Source organism: Melanostigma gelatinosum (assembly GCF_949748355.1).
Source record: "Melanostigma gelatinosum genome assembly, chromosome: 14".
In the NCBI taxonomy this organism is placed as follows: domain Eukaryota; kingdom Metazoa; phylum Chordata; class Actinopteri; order Perciformes; family Zoarcidae; genus Melanostigma; species Melanostigma gelatinosum.
This window is the reverse complement of record NC_136647.1, coordinates 11,636,635-11,659,872: the sequence shown is the minus strand read 5'-3', so window position 1 is coordinate 11,659,872 and position 23,238 is coordinate 11,636,635. Positions and strand designations below refer to the sequence as shown.

Below are 23,238 nucleotides of genomic sequence, written 5' to 3'. Positions count from 1 at the left end.
TCATTTAGAAACTGGCAAAATTTACGGCTGAAAAGAAAACCTATAACCTAATTCAGCTCATTCGAGTTTTGATCAAATGTTTGTCCTCGGTAAAATGTTATATGTTCGCTGAAATAATATGAAATTGTATAACTGACGGATTACATGCAAAGAGACAGCAAGTTGTTGTGTTGTGCCAGTTCTATAATCAGTTTCTGTCCATCTCCCATCCCTATTAATCTATCTCACACACACACACACACACACACACACACACACACACACACACACACACACACACACACACACACACACACACACACACACACACACACACACACACACACACACACACACACGTACACAGCCATCTTGATGATGACTCACATCCGTCTTTGAAAACAGGAAGTTATTACCTGTGTTGCTGTCTGAGGTCAGCCCTTTGTACATCAACAAGTCTGCTTTTCTACTGTTCAGCAGCGACAGAGATTCTGAAGCAGAATAGACAAAGTAACATCTTAAATTAAAACCTTTGGATCTTGATCCTGCTCTCTTAACTCCAAACAAATGTTGTGTCATTTGTTTTCCAGGCATTGACAGAATTATAAGTCATTTAAAAGACAACCGCTAATACTTGTCAAACCAAATATAACTGTAACCGCAGAAAATCGCCAAGATTTAGTCCGTTCCCCACTGATTAAACCCTTTCTGATAGATGCCACCTCTTCTGCTCACCTCACTGTGTCCCGGTCCCCGCTGGAAGCTCCAGCACTGTGATCATCACCCCCACAGGACACTGGTACTACCTCCACACTTCTCTACAAAGGTGCAACAGAACAGAGAGGAAACTGATGGACTGCCCACAAGCAACGCACCTCTGCTGGAGGTGAGAGAGGGGGAAGAGATGGTGGAAGAGAAAGAGAGAGAGAGAGAGAGGGAGAGAAGAACAATGTTAGTGCTTTTACCCAATCACAAAGCAGATCCCGGTTAAGACCTCTCTTTATGCTAAAGAAGTCTTTTGTGGAATCATGACAAAGCTGCAGAAGCAAGCCTTTGTCTGAAAACAAAGAGGAGTGTGTTTGTGCGCGAGAGAGAGAGCCTGCCATTGTGGTTGTGTGTGTGTCCGTGTGTGTGCATGTGAACCCAAGTGTGTGCGCAACTGACAGCGAGATAGCATGTGTTTGTTTCAGAAATAGCTTCTCTGTGTGTGAGAGAAGTGTAACAGATGCAAGCATTCGTGTGCAAGTGTGTGATTGTCTCCTTCATTTCCTTTGTGCCGAATACTGGTTTTAGGAAGAAGAAAAAAAGACATGGCCTCTCTCTGTGCTAATCTGTAAGATTCTCTCATGATCTCATGTGCGCACATGCATGATGTGAAACACACACACACACACAGCCAGAAAATGTCACTCCCTCACCTTGTCCCCCCTGTCAACAGCATCTCAAGAAAGATTGGGAGCGAGACATCAAAGAGACTGGCATCACTGCCTATATGAAAATACACTCAGACAGATGAATCAGCCTCTATAGTTGCTTTGCTAATGGGAATCCTACGCAGCAGATGTGTCCTGTTGGAAGAACACAAGGAGTGTGAAACAGGCTTATGTCCGCACACAGGTAGCGAACCAGTGGCCACGGTCTGTACAATTAGTGAGTATGTGTGTATGAGAGACACCGGCTGGACCTGTGAGTCAATAATACTGAGAGCACGACATCAAAAAAATTGAAAGATAAAGGTCCAGACACGGTGAAACATGCAGGACATTGTAGCACCATCCAAACTGTATCCATGAACTACTTGCAAACATAACTGTTTGCATATGATATGTATGTGCATGTGCATGTGTGGCGCTGGTTTTAAGCCTGAAGGAAACAAATAAAATAGTGCTCATAAAGAGAGCAGTTTGCTCGCAGTGCATTGATTTTCCTTGCTACATAAAGACATAATTGTTTGAAGGTGATATATTCCACATTAGGGCCTGTAAGAAATAGCAATGCTATGTAAAAATGATGATAGAAATTATTGCAGGAAAGTAAAAAAAGAGGTGAGGACATTAGAAAAAGAGGAACAGAGGTAAGAAAATCATGCAAAATCTTCAGGTGAGTGTCCGAAGAGCAAACCTGTGAAGGAAACAAAGGTGATAGGGACAGAAATAAGTGGGACAGATGGCTTCTGAATTTACAAACAGGCTCTGTCTGGAAGCCAGACTCCCTAAACAGCTTGAACTCAATATGAATTGCCCCTCTACTGCACCTACAATATGCCCACCAGTATTTATTGTTGCTTTTTCTTTTTAAATCACTGTATTCAGCTCGTCTTTACTTTTCCACATTGACATCTCCAGAGCCATTCAACAGTAAAAACATTCAAATAGAAACAACAAAACAAAACAAAAACAAATCACTGCTGTTCAGGTGCCACTGTTATATCTGCATGAACCCATGCACGGATGGCTCCATGTTATTCCGCTTCAGCGCCCTACCAGAAAGCTACCGAGTGCGCATGTGTGGCTAGCGCGCGCTGCCGCAGACAGGGGGCGTCAACATGGCGTTCTCTCCTCGACGACCGCACTGACTGCAACCTGCCAATGAGAGAGAGAGAGAGACAGAGAGAGGAGAGAGAAAGAAGCGGAGGCTACCATTCTGTCAAACCTCCATCCCTTTTTTTTCCAGCCCTATGAATCCCGACACATTTCCAGGAGGATAGTGACTTCAGAGGGCTTTAGAAACACCGCTCTGCCTTGTTTGTCTTCTGCGCAGTGGATGGTTTTTGTGTAGCAGCGGACGCTCGAGCTTGCAGACCAGGTGTGAGAGACAGCGGCGACCGCTCCTCTCCTCCCTGTTTCCAAGGGGAAATGTCGAGCGAGAAGCCGGTTTCAGCACCACCGGGGTCTACTTCTTCGCTCACGGACACAGACCGAGACTCCCATCCGCCGCCGGGCTCCTCCGTCCAGCGGGTCGCCGCGGGCGCTGGCTCCGGCGCCACCGGGGAAAGGATGGTGTCTTCAGCCGGCTCCATGGTCCTCCCGGCCGGGGTGATCAACCCCGCTGTCCCGATCAGGAATATCCAGATGAAATTCGCGGTGTTGGTGGGCCTGATCCAGGTCGGGGAGGTTAGCAACAGGGACATCGTGGAGACGGTGCTGAACCTGGTGAGTGTAAAACATGATCAAAACTGTTAGAAAGGCAGCCATAGAGCACAGTGCTGTGCTAACCCGCTATGTTTTATTTACGATGCTTCACTCCCATGGTTTGTGTGGCTTTCAGAAAATGATGTCATTTGTTTGTTCGGAGGATGGGATGTGGGGGTTTTCTTTTTCTGATTTAAAAAAAAGAGCATTCACGAGGCTGTGTGTGTGTGTTTTGGGGGATAAATAGGCTGAAGCTGTATTATTGTAAAGCCTAGAGAGGAACCTAAAGGAAAGCATGTGACCCCACGAAGGCATGAAGGGTAGTCTGATCACCAGCCATTGTTGACTAAATTACCAGTGTTGCGGTGCAACAAGGAAAACACGTTTGCAGTTTAAAACTGTAGTGCACAGGGGAAAGTGTGTGCAGGCTATTCTCTCCATGACCCCGATATGTACCCTGAAGTGATGCATTGGCAGGTTCCAGCACACGGAGAAGGGCTACAATGTTGCGCACAACACCCGAGACTCCAAACGGAATTATTTCGTTTCCCCTAAAGAACGAAAACACTGAGGCATGCACTGTCTGTGGAGCAACTGAAACAACACAATCAATCCAACACGAACAAAGGCCGACTAGCATTATGCTATCCATCGACAAATTTGTGTGTGTGCGTGTGTGTGTGTGTGTGTGTATGAGAATGGCTCAAAATTATGCATGGGCCTATTGTTGAAGGCAGGGCCCTGCATCCTGTGCGCAAAGGAGTGATGTATAGGTAGCTGAGACACGGCCAGTGCAACCGCGATCATTTTTATTTATGGATCAGTTGTACGTTGCCCTCCCCCCCCCCCCCCCCCCCCCCTCTTCCATCTTTACCCTTCCGTTGGAGGTTGTGTCGGCGATGCTGGGCCTACCCTACACATGGGAGGGTTTTAATCCAGCTGGTAGTTTTTTTGAGGTGTTTCCCTGTTATGAACGAGGAGCAAAATGTACAGCAGATGTAGGTCTGGAGGACTAATGCGTTAGGAGGATATAGGACGTGTGTGTTGGATGCTGCCAGGCTGTTTTTCCCTCCTCCATGCATCAGGCGATGGCGTGTACTGCATGGTGTTACATGTCTGCTCAATCAGTATCCTATTTACTCACTGGATGCTCTGAGCAGGACAGCCTACAGCTGGGCTAAACCATTTCCCTCTCAGTCAGACTGGTGAGCCGTCTGGATTCAGGTCGCCTCTCCCCCCCCCCCAAGCAGAGGGGCTTTTGCTGGCTCACTCCGACCTTGTCTCCTTCCCTTACAACCCCCCCTCTGGCTGCACAGGCTGATAACCAGCCATCCTGTTCCACAGCCTCCTCCTTCACTCTGGAGGGGCTGAGAGGAGAGATGCTGCCTGCAGAGACTGGCCTGGCAGGGCAGCGCCATGCATTTAAAAGCAGGTGGAGAGGAGGAGGAGAAGAGGGGGTTGATGGAGGGTGGGGGAGGAGAAGAGAGAGAGAGAGAGAGAGAGAGAGTGGAGGAGGATGAGGTGGTAGGATGCTGCAGTGGCTATGTGCTCAGAAATCACCAGCTGATGCAGCGGAAGAGGAAAGGACTCTGGATTGGTCCACATCAGATCATCAGAGCGTTCAACTGAAATGGACCCCATTTTTTTGCATAAATACCTGCGTTTAGGCCCACATGTTAGTCTGATGCATTAACACACAAAGGCCTGACACCGTGACAAATTAAAGCACTATGTGTTGTCCATACAAAAAGCTTTACTTGTTAAATCCTGAATTGAACAATCAGTTGTGGTTGCGAGGCTGCCAATAGCTAAGCCTGTTAGGGAATTCTGTTGCCCAGCTCCTTAATTAAAAGAGTTGAAACAAAAGAGGTGTGGAGGCTGGAACCTCAGCGGTCATGCTGCTGGTACAATGAGTCCACTGTGACCCAAAAGCTGATCCATTATTCCAGTCAATGTGGGAGGCCACAGCAGCCACATCCACCGTCCACCGTGGCCATATTGATCAGATCCCACTGCGGCTTGGGGCGAACAGATGGCTTGTCGGCTGGATCGGATACTCTCCTTGTTGTATACGGTGATGCTGGCCGTTGGCGAGTGATGAACTGCGCTGTCTCTAGATAGAAGGAGAAGAAGAGGAGAGAGAGAGAAGACAATAACAATCAACTGGCCAGAATGCTGGCTGTACTGATGCTGATACAGAAACCACAGAGCGCTGCTGGTCTCCTTTAAATACAGCAACTGTGCACATGCAGTGCACGCATACAGTATAAAAACACTTGCATTATGCGTGTGGGCTGCTGGTGCTCGGTTATTATCATCGGCAAGGCATCACAGTTGTCAAGGCAACACTGCTCTTTGACTGCCTGCCTCCAGACGCTCGACCACCCGGTGTTGCTCTCCACTTCCGGACTTCTGCCACAGCATCGCTATCTCACGCTCTTTGTGTATCTTCGTCTTTGTTTGTTTCTTCGTCTCCAATTATACGATAACATGGCCGTGGCTTGAAGCCGTCTAGTACTAAACATCTTAAACTTTAAAAGGCGCACACTAGTGCAGCTCGATTTTTCGTGGGATCGTCAGTGAATTAGATTGATGATGGATGCACAATGTGATGGGTCAACATGAGCCACCAGACTCTGGATCTGTACTGGAGACGCTTGGGTCATTTGTTATGTTGCTGCTCTCATTTGCTAATTCTTTTATATGCATGTGCTTCAAGTCTTTTTAGTACAATAAGATACATCTGAGGGGTCTTTAGATGATAAATGGGACAGGGGAGCAGAACAACTTAAAATATTCTTTCTAATCTTTGCTTTTTTACTTGAAAATTGCTGAATAGTTTGACATTTTCCAGCCTCTAAAAATAGGGAATCAAAATATTTTCTTTGGTCGAGCTGATCATAACCCAGAGACATATTCAACTGCCGATGATGGGTCACAAGTAGACATTTCTTTGTTTGGTCGGAGGCCTAAAAGATTGGGGACCACTGTAATACACAACACCCTACAGGACAGGATACTTTACTTTCCCCTTAGAAATACACTGGTCAGGTTTTTTGGGCCCTCAAACAAGGTGTAAGGTGTGCTCAAAAAACAAAAAAAAACATCCAATCACAGCTAGCAAATATCATTTTTTTCTGTAAATATGAGTCTCCGGTAAATATATGGAGGAGTCAATCATTTCATTGCAGGACTACCTGGCGCTTTACTATCTCTCTTTGCTTCACCCTCGCCGTCCAAGAACGTCACAACATTCGGTTTTAAAGGTCAGACAAACTGACACAGACGAATGGAGACGTACTGTGAGGGATTTACAATGCTGGAAATCCAGTCATCCACTTTTAGCTGCTAAAATGACCGCAACTTCATCATCATTGCCATTTCTGTCCCCAAAGAATCACGGCAAAGCTCTACTTTGAGTCTTGTGTTCACCAGAGATGTGCTCATAAGTTTCTTGGAAAGAAGTCATTCAGCATGAAAGAGCATAAAAAAATTACGAAACGACTAAATTAATCTTAGTTTTTTTAGTCATGGCCCACAACTTAAGCTGTGTGGTTATTGTCTTTGTTTGAAGAATCGAGAGGCGTAATTCAAATGCATCTACAGGCAGTACTGTCAGTACTGCCTGAATACGGCACCAGCTGTGCTTATTTATAGACAGCTTTATCTAGTTGTTCTGCTTCTTTTTGGGATCAAACTGGAGTGTTTGTCTGGCATAGTAAAAGATTGGTGGCACACTCTGCCTCAGTCTTTGTCTCCATGCTCATTCGTTCTCTCTTTCACCTTCCTTTCTCGGTCAGATGCAATATCTTCTGGCAGTGTCGATCCCCACCTGAGCCCTTTTAGTGGTCCCACTGAGTCTCTGTTAGCAAACGTCTCATTATTCTCGTCCGCACACTCCGCAATCGCCAAGGTCACCCGATATACCGAGTCCGTGGCGAGCAGAGTCGGAGTCAGCGCGACACACAGAGTCTGTCACTCACAGACCCCGAAAAAAACCACACATGCATGCACCCACAGACAAATAGCGGGACAAAGAGTAGCAACCTGGGCCGGGTGACATGGAGGAAATCAAGTATCACAACATTTCTGACCAGCTAGAACGGTCAAGTTCAGAAAAATACACGTTACTGTAAATAAACCAGGAAAGGACACTCATACAATGTTTTGATATCCAAATAGACAATATCTAGTCTCATATCAATGTTGATATATATATATATATGTATATATATAGATGTCTCTCTTTTTCTGAAGGATAAACAACCAAATAAAAAAAGTGAATCAGAATCAGCTTTATGTACGCGTACGCATACAAGGAATTTGACTCTGTTTTTTCCATTGCTCTCAACGTACTTACACAGAAATTGACAAAAAACAAAGATAAACATAAACATTAACATTTAACATAAACATTTCACTACTATGTGCAGATATAAATATACAAACAAAAGTATATACATGAACATACAACACAATGAAATGGAGTAAAGCAAAGTGATTCTATGTGTTTCTATGTTTTGTAACATGTTAACACTTGACCCTACTTCTGGAGAGCAGCGCCATTGGCATGCTGATTTTCTGTGCACAGATTTCTAAAGGAATAGGTCGCCCAATTTAAAAACGTGTTACGTGAGTATACGTTATCTCGCCCTGAGGTGGTTTTTTTTGTGGCGCAAAATTCAGTTGAACTGTTTTGCGAGTTTGCCCTGTGGCTGCACGCTGAGGGCAGAGGCTAACTATGTCCCTGCAGCACTGTAATCTGCCTGCATGGCCATGCAGGGGAATAACAATGCGTCATCGCATGCTCACAGCCATGCAGATGACTCTCACAGCAAACATCCCACTAATAGAATGTGCGGCCTTGCTGGTGTGCGTAGTCAATGATCTTTGATGGACTTTGATTAATACAAAAGACATTTAAGGTTTTTCAGTTGTGGAACATAAGCTTGGTTTGGTTGTACTTCTAATAACGCAGTTAAACAAGCTCTATACACAGCATCCCTATTTTATTATCCAATGAATTGTTGTGGTGGTTTTGTATTATTGCCATCGATTAATGAGACCGTGGTCAAGATGACGGTCCTCTTTGCCATTATGAGGGGACGTCGGTTGTTTCATCATCAGTTGCTCGTTGTTGCCTTTCCTGCATTTCGATCAACATTTTCCAGGAGACTTTTGTGTTGCTATGAGATTGTTGCCTTTCTTTCTCTTTGTGTTGGCGCTGCTGGCCTCCTCTTCCTGGTTTCTGTCCAGGCAGTGTTGCCTTTTGCCATAAAGTGACTCAACTGATTTTGTAATGTGAAACCTAAATCAGTAGCAGACATTGTGAAATAGAGTAGAGGCCAGTCGAGATCGCCAATGAGCTCAGCGGTGGTCTCATTTGTTTCTACTATTATTATTATAGCAGTAATATTTTTTGTCCAAATGCTACATTTAACCCCTTTCTACTGTGCATGTAATATCCATTAAATTGGAACAACAACAAAGTCAGAAAACAATGTTGTCAGTGCTACGATTTTGATTATTAATTAGTCTGACCACTATTGTCTTGAATTATCATTTAGGGCATGATCAGACTTTTGTAGTAAAAAAAACGCGAAGCGCATCGCACCGCCATTTATTTTACGCTAACGTTAGCTTAACTCAAACCATGAACTGTACGCTACCTAATAGCTAATAGTACACAAATCTCAAGTACCACACGAATTTCATTTTTTTCTGTCAACAAAACTCAAGTAATCGACAAATCGTTCCAGCTCTACATGTAATATTAGTTATGTTTTAACTGAATTGACTTCTGAATAGCAGAACTGCTGGTGTGGCCTGTCTTCATGAAGGGAAGGGAACATTAGCCTCGGGCTAATGCTGCAGTCAGAGGAGAAGAAAAGCGTTCGAAGGACCCTGAAATGTCGAGACATACACAATGTCTCAGAGAGAGGATGCACACATTTTGCAAGTGTTCTGCAGGCCTCATGCGCGATGCTGTCGGGGGTTATTTTTGAGAAAGATTATCAGCTGTAATGCTGCAGAGAAGCTTAGTCACTTTGCGCCTCGGGGCTACAGCCAGTGAGCAACGCTAGCTAACGGTAACAACTGCGTTGGTGCTGACCCAAGGAACAAAATCACAAGTCGAAATGTTTTTATACGGGCTACCACACACACACACACACACACACACACACGCGCGTATACATACATACGTGCTGTGGAGGTGGAGGACAGTGGGTGTGGCTTCCACTGCAAGGTCATGGATGGCTTCGCTATCTATCACACAGCTGGGTTGTCCTCACCCCTGCATGAGCTGGAGAGAGACAGAGAGGTGGTCGTCTTCACTCTAGAAAGAGCGAGACATTCGGTAAACTGAGTTTCAGTTGTGATTGTCCTTCAGGTCCTTATTTTCATCTTGAGTGTACCAAAGCTCCAGCTCCGGTGTGCTGTGGGGGTCTGATGAGTTCCGCCCAGCCCCCCCCCCCCCCCCCCCCCCCCCTGTGGAGCCTCATCACGCTGTGTGTATCACTACTCTCCCCTCTCCTCTGCTCCCGGTGATGCAGGAGTGAAATCCAGCAGGAGTGCCGAGGACCTGAGTAGACTTCTTTTCTTTTTTTTTTACAAAAAAGCACGACGCCTGTTCGAGATACCTTGACATTTTGAGTTTTAATTGGCCATTTCTCATCATCAGCTGGTTGTCACACTGTGAGATTAGCCTCTGCTGGCTTGTTAGCATGGTTAGCGTTCCTCTGTGAAATTGAGTTCACACTCTTGAGGCATGCCAGGCAATCTAGAAACCATTTCCACCTGACAAATATCCAAGGAGAGAGAGAAAGAACAAATTACGAATCTAAAAGTTTAGTTGTCCCTTAAACGACAAACCCCAGAATCCTCTTACGAGCAAGATTCTCCACAGTGATCTCCTTCAGAGCCAAATGTTTCTTTCTAAGGTGTAATGCAGATTTTTCCTGGCTTCATCATGATTTATATGTCACTTTTCGAATCACAACACCTTTCTTGTTGGAGTCTGATTTGTATATGTGTGAAAGTGTGAGGCTATACCGTCGACCTATCCGCGTCTTACAGTTTCTGTATTCTGCTCCCCTCCTCATTCTTCGTTAGCTGCTCTTTCCAGATGCTGGGTCTTTTTTTCCCAGAGGATAAGCCACATCAGATTTTGGGTGAGGGCAACTTCTGGGAATGGGGAGAACACAGGAAATAAATGTCCAATCCCTGCTTAATGACACATTTTGTTACTTCTGTGTCGCTTCCTTTGTCTCTCCAGTCTTTATCTCCTCTCAGCACATCCATCTCTCTCACCCCTCGGTGTAATCTTCGGTGTAACCTCGGTGTAACCGCTCCCTGAATCCCGAGTCGGGTGAAGCGGCTGGTGGATGAATGTGTATGATCCCTATTGTGAGGAGGTAATGGAGCCGTCTGCAGTCACATTTCCTCCACTCACTTTCTCCTTCCACTCATCTTTGCCACGTTTTGAGCTGAGGAAAGCCTGGAGGGAGACTATTTGCTGTTAAGCCATTCTGTGGCCGTGCTTGTGTGAGTGTGGATGAAGAGTTGAAGAGAAGGACGGAGGCAGATGACAAAAAGAACATGTGCTCTTTTTATATTTTTAGGATTTTTGCTCCATTGTCATCTTTTAAGTGAAGACAAAGACAGAAGTAGATGTCCCGTTTGACCTCTTATAATGCACAACATTTTCCAATAGTGCTGTAACAAGTCAGTTTGCATTGACGCCAAAATCGCCACCAGACGTCAGAAATCTATTATAATTGAATTGCATTGGTCTGCTACGAGAGTGGGTGTCGTGAATTACACAGAAATTTCACTTGCAAAGCATGTGCTCATTGCAAAGTACAGAACTATAGATTTAATCACTGTTAACCCCCAAAAAACGTTCTTTACATCCCTCATTTTCAATTGCAGGGATTTCTCCACTATCTTAACTATTTCTTTAATTAAACTTGTAATAATTATACTGACTGGTTTTGTTAAAGTATAGACGTACACTGTTTAGTGCTCCACAGTCCTCCAGTGGTGAGGACTTATCAGAATATACTTTAATAATAGAAAGTGAAGTAACACAAGGGGTTCAAAGAGTTGTCAATCACGGTGTAAAGAGAAAAAAACCCCACAATAAATGGTGAAACAGGATATTTAGCCTGCAAGTGATTTTCACCTATTCCTTTGTCATATTAATGTTTTTTTATTAAGGGTTTCAATAAATCCCCAGAGCCCAAAGTCTGTGTAATTTTACTCAATACATTACTAAAACTATAAGTTATCAAAGTGTTATTTGATACATTTTCTGCTGTTGCACTCGGTCTAATACATTATTCATTTCTGCACTGATATCCATATAAAGGCTACAGGACGCGTGTGCTCTTGATTATTCTTGTTTTCTTCCTCCATGCTCCTTATTTTCACACTATTGTGTCTGGCAGGTTCATGCCTTTGTGTCTGGCTCTTTTGTGTTTCCCCCCCTCCTGAAATGTGTGTGTGTGTGTGTGTGTGTGTGTGTGTGTGTGTGTGTGTGAGAGAGAGATTGTTGGGAGTAGGTTGTGGGTGTCATTTCTATAGAACGTTGTGACGGCACATTTGGATCAAACATGCTGTTGAAAAATGTATTTCGTGCTATGTTTGCACCTGTGTGTGTGTGTGTGCATGTGCGTGTGTGTGTGTGTGTCTGTGTGTGTGTGTTTCAGTCTGGCACCCATACAATGCACTAATCTTCACATTATAACAAGCAGCTTTGTTTGATTTACCTGGTGCTTGTGTGCTGTGGTGTGCCCCCAACATCCCAGAGAGTTGATAAATGAGTGTTCCTAAAAACCCTTGCTCTACTCTACACCTTCATCTGCACATTTCTCTGGCAGCACACACACACACACACACACACACACACGCACACACACACACACACACACACACACACACACACACACACACACACACACACACAAACACACACACACACACACACACTGCTCCCTTCCTTCTTCTAGCCCACATCATTGCCTGGCAGGGGTGATTTTATATTCATGCTGGCCTACTTCGCTTTTCTCCCTTGGCTCCTCACAAACACACACACGCACACGCACGCACACACACACACACACACACACACACACACACACACACACACACACACACACACACACACACACACACACACACACACACACACACACACACACACACATCTGTTTTACTGTGAAGTATAGCTAACTGTGAAGCTATTCATCATGCTGCATACTGCAGTGGCCCAAGGTTGATTATAGCAAACTTTGTAGTGTGTGTGTGTGTAACTTCAGCATTCAAGAACTACTCCTTATGTTATTTTATACCTTTGACATCTAGCATCTCCCTGATATGCACATACGTCCCCTGCAGCATGAAAACCACATTAAACACCACATTAAACTGGTTGGTAGATCTACACTCGCTATCAAACCAAAACCTGCAGTCTGCACTGACTGACCAATGAACCAGGACTGCAAGTTCTCCCCTGAAATAGACTGAAACTAGCGAATGCAGATGAGAGCTACGATCCCTAAAAGAATTCATCTAATAACTCCACTTCAGTAATGACAGAGAGCTGTGGATGAACAAGAGGGTTAAACAAGGATCTTTATGATTTGAGATGGGTTTTTTTTCCGTTGATAAAACAGCTCAGCTTGATAAGAGACAGGCCTCGGTAATGCTTTGAACACTCCAGAGAAAACAAGTTCAACGGACCAAACAGTGGCACAATATGCTGCTTTATTGTTTCCCTTTTCTGTGGCTGTGACGCTGGCTATAGCGCTGCAGCGACATCCTTTTTTAGCACAGATAATGAAGTCCGGTCTCAGTGCTCTGGTCCATGCCAGCAAGGGAAATAAAGAACAGTATCCTCATCGACTGGAGTACTGAGACTTTATTCAACAATATCATTTTGTGTGGCGGCCGACTGTCGGTTCAGTAGTGTTGACCTCTATAAAGTGGAGTAACGTCTACCTGAGCAGAGAATGAAGTCGCTCTCCCTCTGTGTGTTTAGTTGGACATAGCCGGGCCGGCTGCTCGTGCTTTTATTGCATACGAGCGCACCCCACGAGCTAGCTCACCGCCGCCGCGCTGCACTGCGCTCATACGGCGCTTACAGCTGATCACGCTGTTCGCTGTTTGAACGCTGTTAGCTCTGTCAGCACGTTTGCCTGTGGTTTGCGCTGTTCGCCGTCGCCATGTTGAGAGGCAACAGAAATGCTCCCAAATCTGGTATTTAGCATCTTTAAATATCATCCTCTATGGGCTGTACTCTGCTAATTGACAACGCTAACATGCTGAGACTAAGCATTTATAATGTTTACCATATATTCTCCATCTTAGTTTGGTGTGTAAGCATGCTAACATTTTAGTTTTGCAGGTATCCGCTCGTATTGTAGTCGTAAGTATTGGACAAATTGAAATTTTGACCTGCAGCACAAATAATGATCTGATCTGACCCATTTGTAGTTATCTGTACTGATATCAGTGCAATACCCCGTTGGTAAATAGAGATTTTTGCAGCCAACAACTGGCAGTGGTGACTCACCCGCCTCCTCATCCACATCATCCACGCTGCTCCTCGACCCTCACCGAGTCGCCACGCCATTCAGGCTCTGGTTCCAGGAAAACTATTAGGCTGGAATACCAAATGTGAATGCAGAGAAGCACACTCTTATAATCAAGCTAATGAAGAGATCCAAAAGGGTCTCGTTAGAGTCTGTTTTTCCATGTTAGCAAAGGGACAATTGGACATTTTAGGTCATACTCAGTTACACAATGAATTGATTCAGTGTTTGCCTAAATGGTCATTTGGCCACTGTTACTGCATGGGTCATGCACACTTTTTATTTATATATACATAATATATATATATTTTTTCTTGCCGAGGGGACTGAATTTGCACTGGGATTATTTTTGCATTTAAACTTAATATTTATGGTTTAGGGTCTGTATTTGTTTTTCTGAACACACCCTCCTACCTCAGCCGAAGGGTTATTTCTCTTCCTGATATTATTTTTCACTTTGCAATAGCACTTGATATATATATTTAAATATATACATATATTTTTGTTTCTATTCGTTTCTCTGTTTGGCCTTCTCCTGTATGATAGCGTGAGCTCTCAACACTGTGAGTGCATGCTAGCAATAGGCTTTGATATTTGAGAATGGATTTTCTGCTGATGTGACCTTTTGATAGGAAATAGTTTTTGCCACATTTCACGTTTGATATCCTCATCTTTTTCTTTCTATGAGGAAACCTCTTGATAACACTCAAACTGGGTGTATTTAAGAATGTGATACTATTGTCGAAACTTGTTTTATTTGAACGTGTTATATTATTTGAATGGCATTAGTCTGGAAATGGAGTTGGTTTATACCTCATTGGCCGCTGCCAAACTGAATGGCGGCTGCATTGGGCTATTTAACTCTGAACTCTGAACTAGCTCTCTACCTAATCATCTACTGATCAGCATTTCAGTCTCTTGTCTACCTTATTTACAAATAGATAATTGTTGCAGACGTGAAGCATTTGAAACTCTATATCATCATTCAGAGTTTCATATATTATTGCAGTTGAAAGTTTTACTTCGGTTACTCATATCTATTAGTTATCCATGAACATGTCCTCCAGGAGGAAGGCACTGTTTGTAAATGATTCCATCGTAATGGAAGCTATGACATAAAGTATTAATGTATTAGATCCCCAAAGGGCATGCAAATAAGGCAAACTTCCCAGTGTAAAACAGAAGGAGCTGATGTGAAAAATATGGTTTCTGTAAAAATTTCGCATTGGTCAAAATATGCCAAAGATCTGAATCGTAGTTGATCACCACAAATGCAAACTTCTAATGGTCCCTTGTTTTTAAAGGTTTTACTTCCAAAGTACACGCCTCTGACAACTGCGACACTGTTACTGCTGCACTTCAAACAGCACCGGCTTCAAACAGTCTGAAGACAGGCCTGCACAGAAACACCTCGACGCAGGAGAAATTGGTGCAGATTATGTGCGGCAAACGTTTAAATATTAACAGTTTTTATCGAAATGTTTTAAATTATAATATGTCGAGAGACAAGTTTTGCTTCAGCATTACGGGTTTCTGTGTGTTTCGTTTGCTTGGAATTAGATTCTCTGGAGGTCTAACTTGACTTATGATTATACGTAGAGTATGTGTGGTCTTTTTGCACAATAACAAATTACTAATCGTGCTCCACTGACCTGTCCAACCCTACTTTCTATGTGTGTGTGTGTGTGTGTGCGTGCATGTGTGTGTGTGTGTGTGTGTCATTCCCGGCCCTGTCTTATGATGATGGATTACTGAGACTCGTTGGAGCTGCTTGCTGCCTCTCTTATCCTCCATCAGCTGTGGCTCAATGGAACAGTACTTTCCATTGTTTCAGCGGATGGCGAACACGTGCACAATTCTGTGTGTGTGTGTGTGTGTGCGAGTGCTTACAGTCATGCATACACACATCCTATCTGCTGTAGCACATACACTCAACCAGACCAAACAATCAGATTAGTGATCCTGAGTTGCCACCAGCCTGGCCTGAGTCTGGTCTGCAGGGCTTATCTGCTGACCCTTGAACTTAGCATCAGCTAGTCTACACCTGCCTCATCCCACAGGCAGACACACACGAACGAGTGAGAAACACTGACACGGCATACGAAACACATTTGTTTTGTCATCCAGGTGACAGATTTCGGTCCCACGTCTCTATTTTCATCCGTGATCAGTCCAGTGAGGTGTAAGCAACATGCAGGATGCCCTGTAGGACTCCACTTCCTGTCCGCTTCTTTGAAATGAGCACATTTTGAGATGGCCTTGTTAAAGTATATCAGCCTTAAGTCCTTCCTTCCTCAACTCCCGTGACATAACACACAAGGATGCCCTCGTTGCTGCCTGTCTTGAGGAAGACATTAAAAGAGAGGAAAACTGAGTTGCCACTAGTCCTCAATGGAATGTGCCTTTTTTCCCCGAGTAGAAGAGGGCAAAAAGACACTTCAACACCTCCTCCTACACATTATGTCTCCTTCGTGCTCCCTCTGTGTCTGGTGGAATTCAACAGCAGGTCCCATTTGTTTCATGCTGTCCGTTCAGTGGTGCCCTCTCAATCACCTCTTCGTGATGCTATTTCCTCCCTGCCGCGTAGTTATTTTCGCTCAGCTCTTTGTTCTTTCTCTCCCTCCGGATGCCCCGACACTCCTTTCTCTTCTCCTCGAGACCTCTTGTCCCCTGCTGAGAGAAGCTGCCTTTGGTCCTTTTCTAACCAGAAGTCTTGAGGTCTTGACACATATCTTTAAAACTGTTTCTTGTCTGTTAGGCCCAGGCATTTTCATGCGAGGGGGTAGGTGTTCCCTTGGCTACCATTGCTTTTTGATAGAATTGTCAGTTTCAAGTGTTAAATTATCAATAATCACATTTTTATTTGTTGCTATCCTGCGTAGCAAGTGGTGATTCTGGAGTATTTTGTTGTAATTGTTGTGATTTCCTTTGATTTCCTGTAGATGAAATTAGATTCGAGTGTTTCCAGTGTTATCTGCTCATCCGCTACTGAAACATGTGTCCCAATACTTTGTACGTGCCTTCTATTAAACCACATTCATTCCTTCCTTTTTGTCCCCTTTTCCTGGGAAGGACCCAGCTAACACTCGATGACACTGGATGAACCACACAAAAACTCGCTTTAAAAAAAGCTACAGCTTGAATTGCGGTCGTAGATGGATGTAAATTTATTCATGAGAAAGTGAAGTGGACTATTAGCTGGGAGGCATGATTCTAAGTAATATTCCAACGCGGTTAGTCTCAAACACATAGCTTCTGTCACAAAATTGAAGTGCAGAATTTCTTTTGCAGGGAATACATGTATAGAATTTAAATTAAAATCTCCAACACTCTTATAGTTAAAAACATGGCAATATTTTGCTTTAAATGGGAGAAATTCCAAATCCAGATCACCACCAACATCTAGCCCAGGGGTCTTCAACAGGGGGTCCGCGTAGGTACTGCAGGGGTCCGCGAAATTTTTGGTTGATTAGAAAATTTAAAAAAATTAAATAAATAAAAAATTCTCTAAACATGAATCTGTCCATTATTTTAATAGTTCAGTATTGTATGAAAGATAACAGGTATGTTTATGCATGGCAGTGGCACTAATAGGCCATCACGAATTTTTAATCTGTTTGTGTATTTGGTAGCATGAATATCTTCAGACATAGAACTTTTTTCACTCTTGATGCCTATTTATCTGCAGTATTTTCTGTCAAACCTCCCAACATGAAATACGAGTTTTTATGGTCTTCTGTTGAGCATCTAGTTTGGTAACGGTGACAGCTGTGTGAGCCTACAAACAACGTGCGTCATCACGTGTGTGTGTGTGTGTGTGTGTGAGAGAGAGGATCGCATGAGGTGTTTTTTGGAAGACAAAAAGGGAAAAAAATCTTTTGTTTGCTGCCCAATAGCATGTGACGAGGCTCATTGCTAGATCCGTTACTAAGCCTCTTTGGCCAATCAGGGGGCAGATATTTTAAACTGCGGTTGGATGAAGTCATAGTTGTGATCACTTGGCTGCCATCCTCAACCCCTGTAGTGTGTGTGTGTGTGTGTGTGCACGTGTGTTTCTGACCTGGATATATTTTTTCCACTGAGAATATCAGCCAGGAACAGTACGGCTCTGTTTTGCTGCGGCACATGCATCTCACAGCTTCGGGATTTCGTGTCAAAGCCATATTGTGCTGTCACAGACTTTTTTAAGTCCTTAAAAATGTCTCACGGTATCACCACAGCAATTAGTACACTTGCACTTTCAGCTGTTTGTCAATGAACTCCGCAGCCGTAGTGAAGGATTTCCACTGTAGATCCTTTCACGTTGTCAGCGGGGAGGGCAGGAGCTGTCCGTTGTGCTGAAAGGAGTCTGCTGCATTTGTCGTCTGTCTATCTGTCGTTTCTCTCTGCTTTTTTTTAAAGCTCCTTCGCCTCCCACTCCAGTAAACAGACTTTTGAAAAATTTGTTTTTTGTTTTTTACAAGCTGCTCATATGCTAATGAAATGGCGCCTCATTATTATTGGATTCTTTTGGGAGGATTCTCTGCTTCCCCCCCACCCCCACACTCTTCCTCTATCTCCACTCCTTCATGTGCTCCTGCTGTCATTCATGTGAATCACTGCTGCTGTGTGTGTGTATGTGAGCGTGTTAGTGACGAACTGAGAGAGAGTGTATGTGCGAATGACTGAGACCTTTTTGAAAATGAATTCTTTCACCTTTTTTTGCCCTTTGAACGCCGAGTATGTGTGTGTGTGCGCGTGTTGTGGCTGAGTTTGTCGAGTGTTGGTGCGCGTTGGGCTGTATGTGTCTGTACAGTATGTTTTAAGCTTGCACTTGACAAGCTCTGAGTCAGATGTTGGAGGCGGGGGAAAAAAGGCACACTGAACTGGTCTGCAGAGAAATGGAGACTTGCATGAAGACAGATCACAGCAGGTATTCCTGTCTTATCTCGCCTTCTCTCACTCCTCTTCTATCAGCTCTCCCTCTTTGGTTTCTGGCAGTGCTAATAGAAACTGACAAGCCAATGCATGGGAACACTCAATAGCTTTGCTTCTCTTTGATGTATGTACAGACTCACATTCACGGTTATTTTTGCGGAAACCCCAGGGTACAGCTCTTGGCACTGTGAACGCAATTCTCTGCATTTTGAATCTAATGGAACTGCAGAGCGTACAGTTATTTGCTAAATTGGAGGTAGCAGTTGCTTGATTGCAATTTGTCACCCTCACTGCACAGCGCCCTTGACAGGATCACACGAGCTGAGCCTTCCTCGACAAAGGACCACAATATTTATGTATAAACGACTTTCCCCAGATGCCACATCGAGCCATGAAATGGTGCAGTCCGGAATAGCACATTATTCATTCAGTGCTTCATGGTGTTGCTGGAGTTTAGACCTCTTCATGGCACACACATTTAAAACGTATTTTTAGCACAACGTATGGCTCTGTTCTACGTCAATTATCGATCAATTAAACATACAATTTGCAATTAATTTCCTATTTAGTTTGCAACTTACCCAAAGAGCTTTTTAAAAACATATGAAGAAATTGATTTATTTGCAGATTCTCAGTATTTTTTTCTTTGATGTTTTATTATATGCATTAATGCAGAATTCATGCATATTCCGTCTTGTGATTGGCTCAATGCATGGGTGGGATATGGTCTCAAAACTATCTCTTTGAACTATAAGTCTCCTTCTGCTGCTGACAAATGACCCTGATGAAGACCCACATATTGTCGGTCATGGAAAATAAAGACTTTATTTTGCACAAACGCTACAGTTTGCATAAAAATGCAAATCCTTATCCAGCGGATAATCACTCTAAACCAGGGGTCTCAAACTCCCGGCCCGCCACGTCATTTTATGTGGCCCGCGAATCCGCCAGCAAAAAAAACCAAAAAAAGTTAAATTTCTTCTTTTTTTTTTTTTTTTAAGTTAGACTTGATAATAAAAATATATCCCCAGTCTTACATTTACAACCGGCCCTTTGAGGGTGACCGTGATGCTGATGTGGCCCGGAGTGAAAATGAGTTTGAGACCCCTGCTCTAAACCAAACCTTTAGCCCGGCTTATTTTCTCCCATTTTTCTGTATTGGCTCCGTGATTGGATGGCTTATTATGTGTGAGAGGGATGAGAACAGTGTTGATGTCAAAGTATGAAGTGTGGTTGCTGCATGGAGCTGCTGTATGTGGATGAATCCGCTTGTAATGAACTGCCACCTGCACTCCTTGGAAAATGCAATGTATAAAAAAAAGCAACGTGCTTGTTGTGGTTTCTGTCGGCCGTTTGAACCCCGTGGTTCTTGTCTTCTGATGTTGGTTAACAAAAGTCTAGTGTTAACAGCAGCTTTGTGTAGGGGGAAGATGAGAGGAGGTCCAGACTCATTGAGAGTGGTCGGATGAAGATCTGTTAGTTTCCCAAGATCCATAAGCCTTTTCTTACACATGGAATCCAACCCTGGGCAGGGGCAATACTCATGTTGATAAAGATGTTATTATTTAAGGTTTAGTTAGTTATGTTTTTTTTCTTTTTCTTTTTTTACAATTAAAAAACCCAAAACATATTTCCAACATATGCAGGCACTTCAAATAAGACCAGGAGTCCAAGAGAGATGGCCGCGCTAGTGCTTTGAGCTATATGCTAATGTCAGCATGCTCACAATGACGGCGCTATAGCATACCGACGGTTAGCAGACCCGATGATGGCGCTAGATCGGATCGGTATAACCAAAAGTGTCACAATTCAACCTGAAGGCAACATTTGTGCCAAATCTATCCAAGGCAATCTTCCAAAATATTAAACTCTGGATGAAATAAATGTCGCTGATGCTAGATGAAAAGTCAGGGGGTCACCAAAGTCAGTAGGGTTCATCCTCTGGGGACCACAAACGGCTGTGCCAAATTCCATAGCATTTCATTAAATAATGGTTTAGAGATTTCAATTTGGACCCACAGCGAGCGGTCAGACATTACCATCTCCGGAGCGTGCTAATAAATAAGCAGTTTTATCTGTTATGCATCGTCTGTACATGCAGTGACACTCATGGTAGATATGACGGACTTCAAGCACACAGTGGTTTGTTTAGTGTCAGACTTTGTGCGATCAAATCACTTTCATGTCACCGAGGAGACTTTACTGCCTTGAGGGATCTGCAGCACCGCTGTTGTTTTTGTAGTGCGTCTGCAGACTGAAGACATGTGCCCGTGTCACTTTATGTTAATGTCTAAAAAGCTAGCGACTTCTCAGGAGTGACTGAGATATTGTTTGATAGCTAAATGAAATGACATGTTCATAAACATTTTAGCATTTAGAATTTACTCTTAATTGATTCATCACACATCCACATGTAGCCTTCCATGATGCAGTTTTTATGGAGGGGAAATTCATTTCTTACGAGGTTCTGATATTTATACATTTTATACTACACGCACACGCACACTCATGAACCTGCCTTGCTTGTGGCCTTAACCACCCTTATATCCCCAGTGTGGATTTATGTAATTATTGTGATTTTGCAGTGTCTGGTGTGTGTGTTGAAACCTTGTTTTTCTCTACTTACCTCCTAAAACTGCTCCGCTGTGATTTCTGCAGCGTACTTGACTTCTCTCTTCCTGTAAAGTCTAAAGTGAAAGCCCTACACTTTATGCATGAAAGCTCTTAACCACTCCATACTCTTGTGGCTGATTACGTTTATTTTGCTGACTCGTGCGAGCATGTGTGTGTGTGTGTGTGTGTTGACTGTGTGATTGTGACGTTGTCGCTCTGAACAGGGTGTCGCGAGTTGGGGGCTGTGTGTCGTCCCATCTGTGCAGACACTGGTACAAAGGCCCATGGGAAATGCAGTCCGTGGGCCCCCCCCCCTCCTTCCTCTGTGTCTGGAGGCTACACTCAGTCAACATGTCATTGTTGATCACCATCACAGAGGCAGAGACACATGCGCTGCCCTTTTCGACTGCGACTCCTCGTCCCCAACTTTTTCTACCCCCTCCTCTACTGCAACTTTTTCTGTCACACTAACTTTCACAGAGTTACCAACGTTGTGCTTCAAATATTTTTTTTTGTATTATCCACTGATCTAATTATTATGTTTTTAGGATTATTAAACGAATCATTTAGTTTTTAAAATGTGCAAAAAAAAAAATCCATTGTGAAGTCCCATAAGATCACCAGATTGCCTATTTTGTCCGTCTAAAACCCAAACAAAGAAAAGAAGCGAGCGGACATATTCAGGATGCGCGTTTGTCTGGCAATCAGTCCAAAAATATTCTGATTAGTATCATGTGATCCAATGAAAGGTACCAAATCTCTTGACAGTTTTGCATGACAAATTACCTAAATCATCATCTGATGATTTTCTGTGGATTAATCAATTAATTGTTTCGGTGTCAAATGACTCTCGATAACAGATATTGCTAATATCTTTTTTTGTTCTGCCCTAAATATTCCTGTCACCCTCGTCTTTCCAAAAGCCAGTGAGCCCTCATAGATCCTCAACCAAAAGCACTGGAAAACCAAAGATTAGGAGAAGTTTATCCTGAATATGAATCTGAGCCGCTGACTTAAACTGACGCTTTTATCAATGCTGTTGACCAGAAAACAGAATGTGGATTATTGAGTGTTTAGTGGCCAGTTTAGCCCCAATGTAATCCATATCTTTTTTAGAGATTTGCTGTGGTCATCATCGAGGCGCTAAACCCTCCACTGCACATTGTGAGGCTGTGGGCAATAAAATCGCTCTGATAAGAAAGCGCAATAGCATCCAGCCGCCACACACACACACACACACACACACACACACACACACACACACACACACACACACACACACACACACACACACACACACACACACACACACACACACACACACACTTTCTCGTCACTGTTTTCTCTTCTCTCCGATCGGCCTCGCCCTACGGTTCACACCATTGATTCTCCTGTTTGTTTGTCTCCCTTTTCGTTTCCCTCTCTCGTTCCCTGTTTGTTTTTTTCCCCTCACTCTCCTTCAATCCTGCTCTCCTGCGCTCTCTGTCGAGCCCTCTCGGCGAAGCGTTAAGTGTATAATCGGTGGTCTCATGTCTAGATGGGCCTCTCGTCTCCTCACTCGCTCAGCGCACAAAAGGGACTGAATGGCCGCGGCTCGCTCGGGGGACACAAACGTAATGAGCCACACAAGCACACAGCTAACAAGCACGAGCCTCTCCAGCTCACTCCCAGGGGCTTTTGAAGTTGCGTATTGATGATGCCGGCTCCAAAGGCTCAATTGTAATGTGCGGAGGCAGAGGAGGTGGCCATTGCCCGTCCACTCGCCTCTCTGACCCGGCAGTAATGAGCAACAGGTGCCTCTTTTTGCCAGGTTTGGCCCGTGAGAGTCATCCAATATTCAACAGTCAGTCGTAGTAATCAGCCAGCGTAATGGCTCGTTTGATGTGCCATCACAGCACTATGCATAATGGACTGTGGTGGGTCCGTGTGAGATTGTTTTCAAATGAATAATCATCATTTTAATTAATGTAGACCCTTTCAGAGTACTACTAAGGAAGTGGAAT

At 43.9% G+C, this 23,238-nt stretch overlaps 1 protein-coding gene across 5 annotated transcripts in view; it reads left to right on the top strand.

Annotated features, from left to right (window-relative positions):
- Window positions 1-2,834: 2,834 nt before the first annotated feature.
- Window positions 2,835-23,238, top strand: part of LOC306787788 (neurobeachin-like) — a gene marked incomplete at its 5' end in the record, with an annotated part of 83,335 nt that continues 62,931 nt past the window's right edge. For all 5 annotated transcript variants that reach the window (XM_079283067.1, XM_079283066.1, XM_079283069.1 and 2 more), the window contains one exon: window positions 2,835-3,131. In XM_079283067.1, coding sequence (XP_079139193.1) covers window positions 2,835-3,131 — 297 coding nt within the window. The remainder of the gene's footprint in view (window positions 3,132-23,238) is intronic.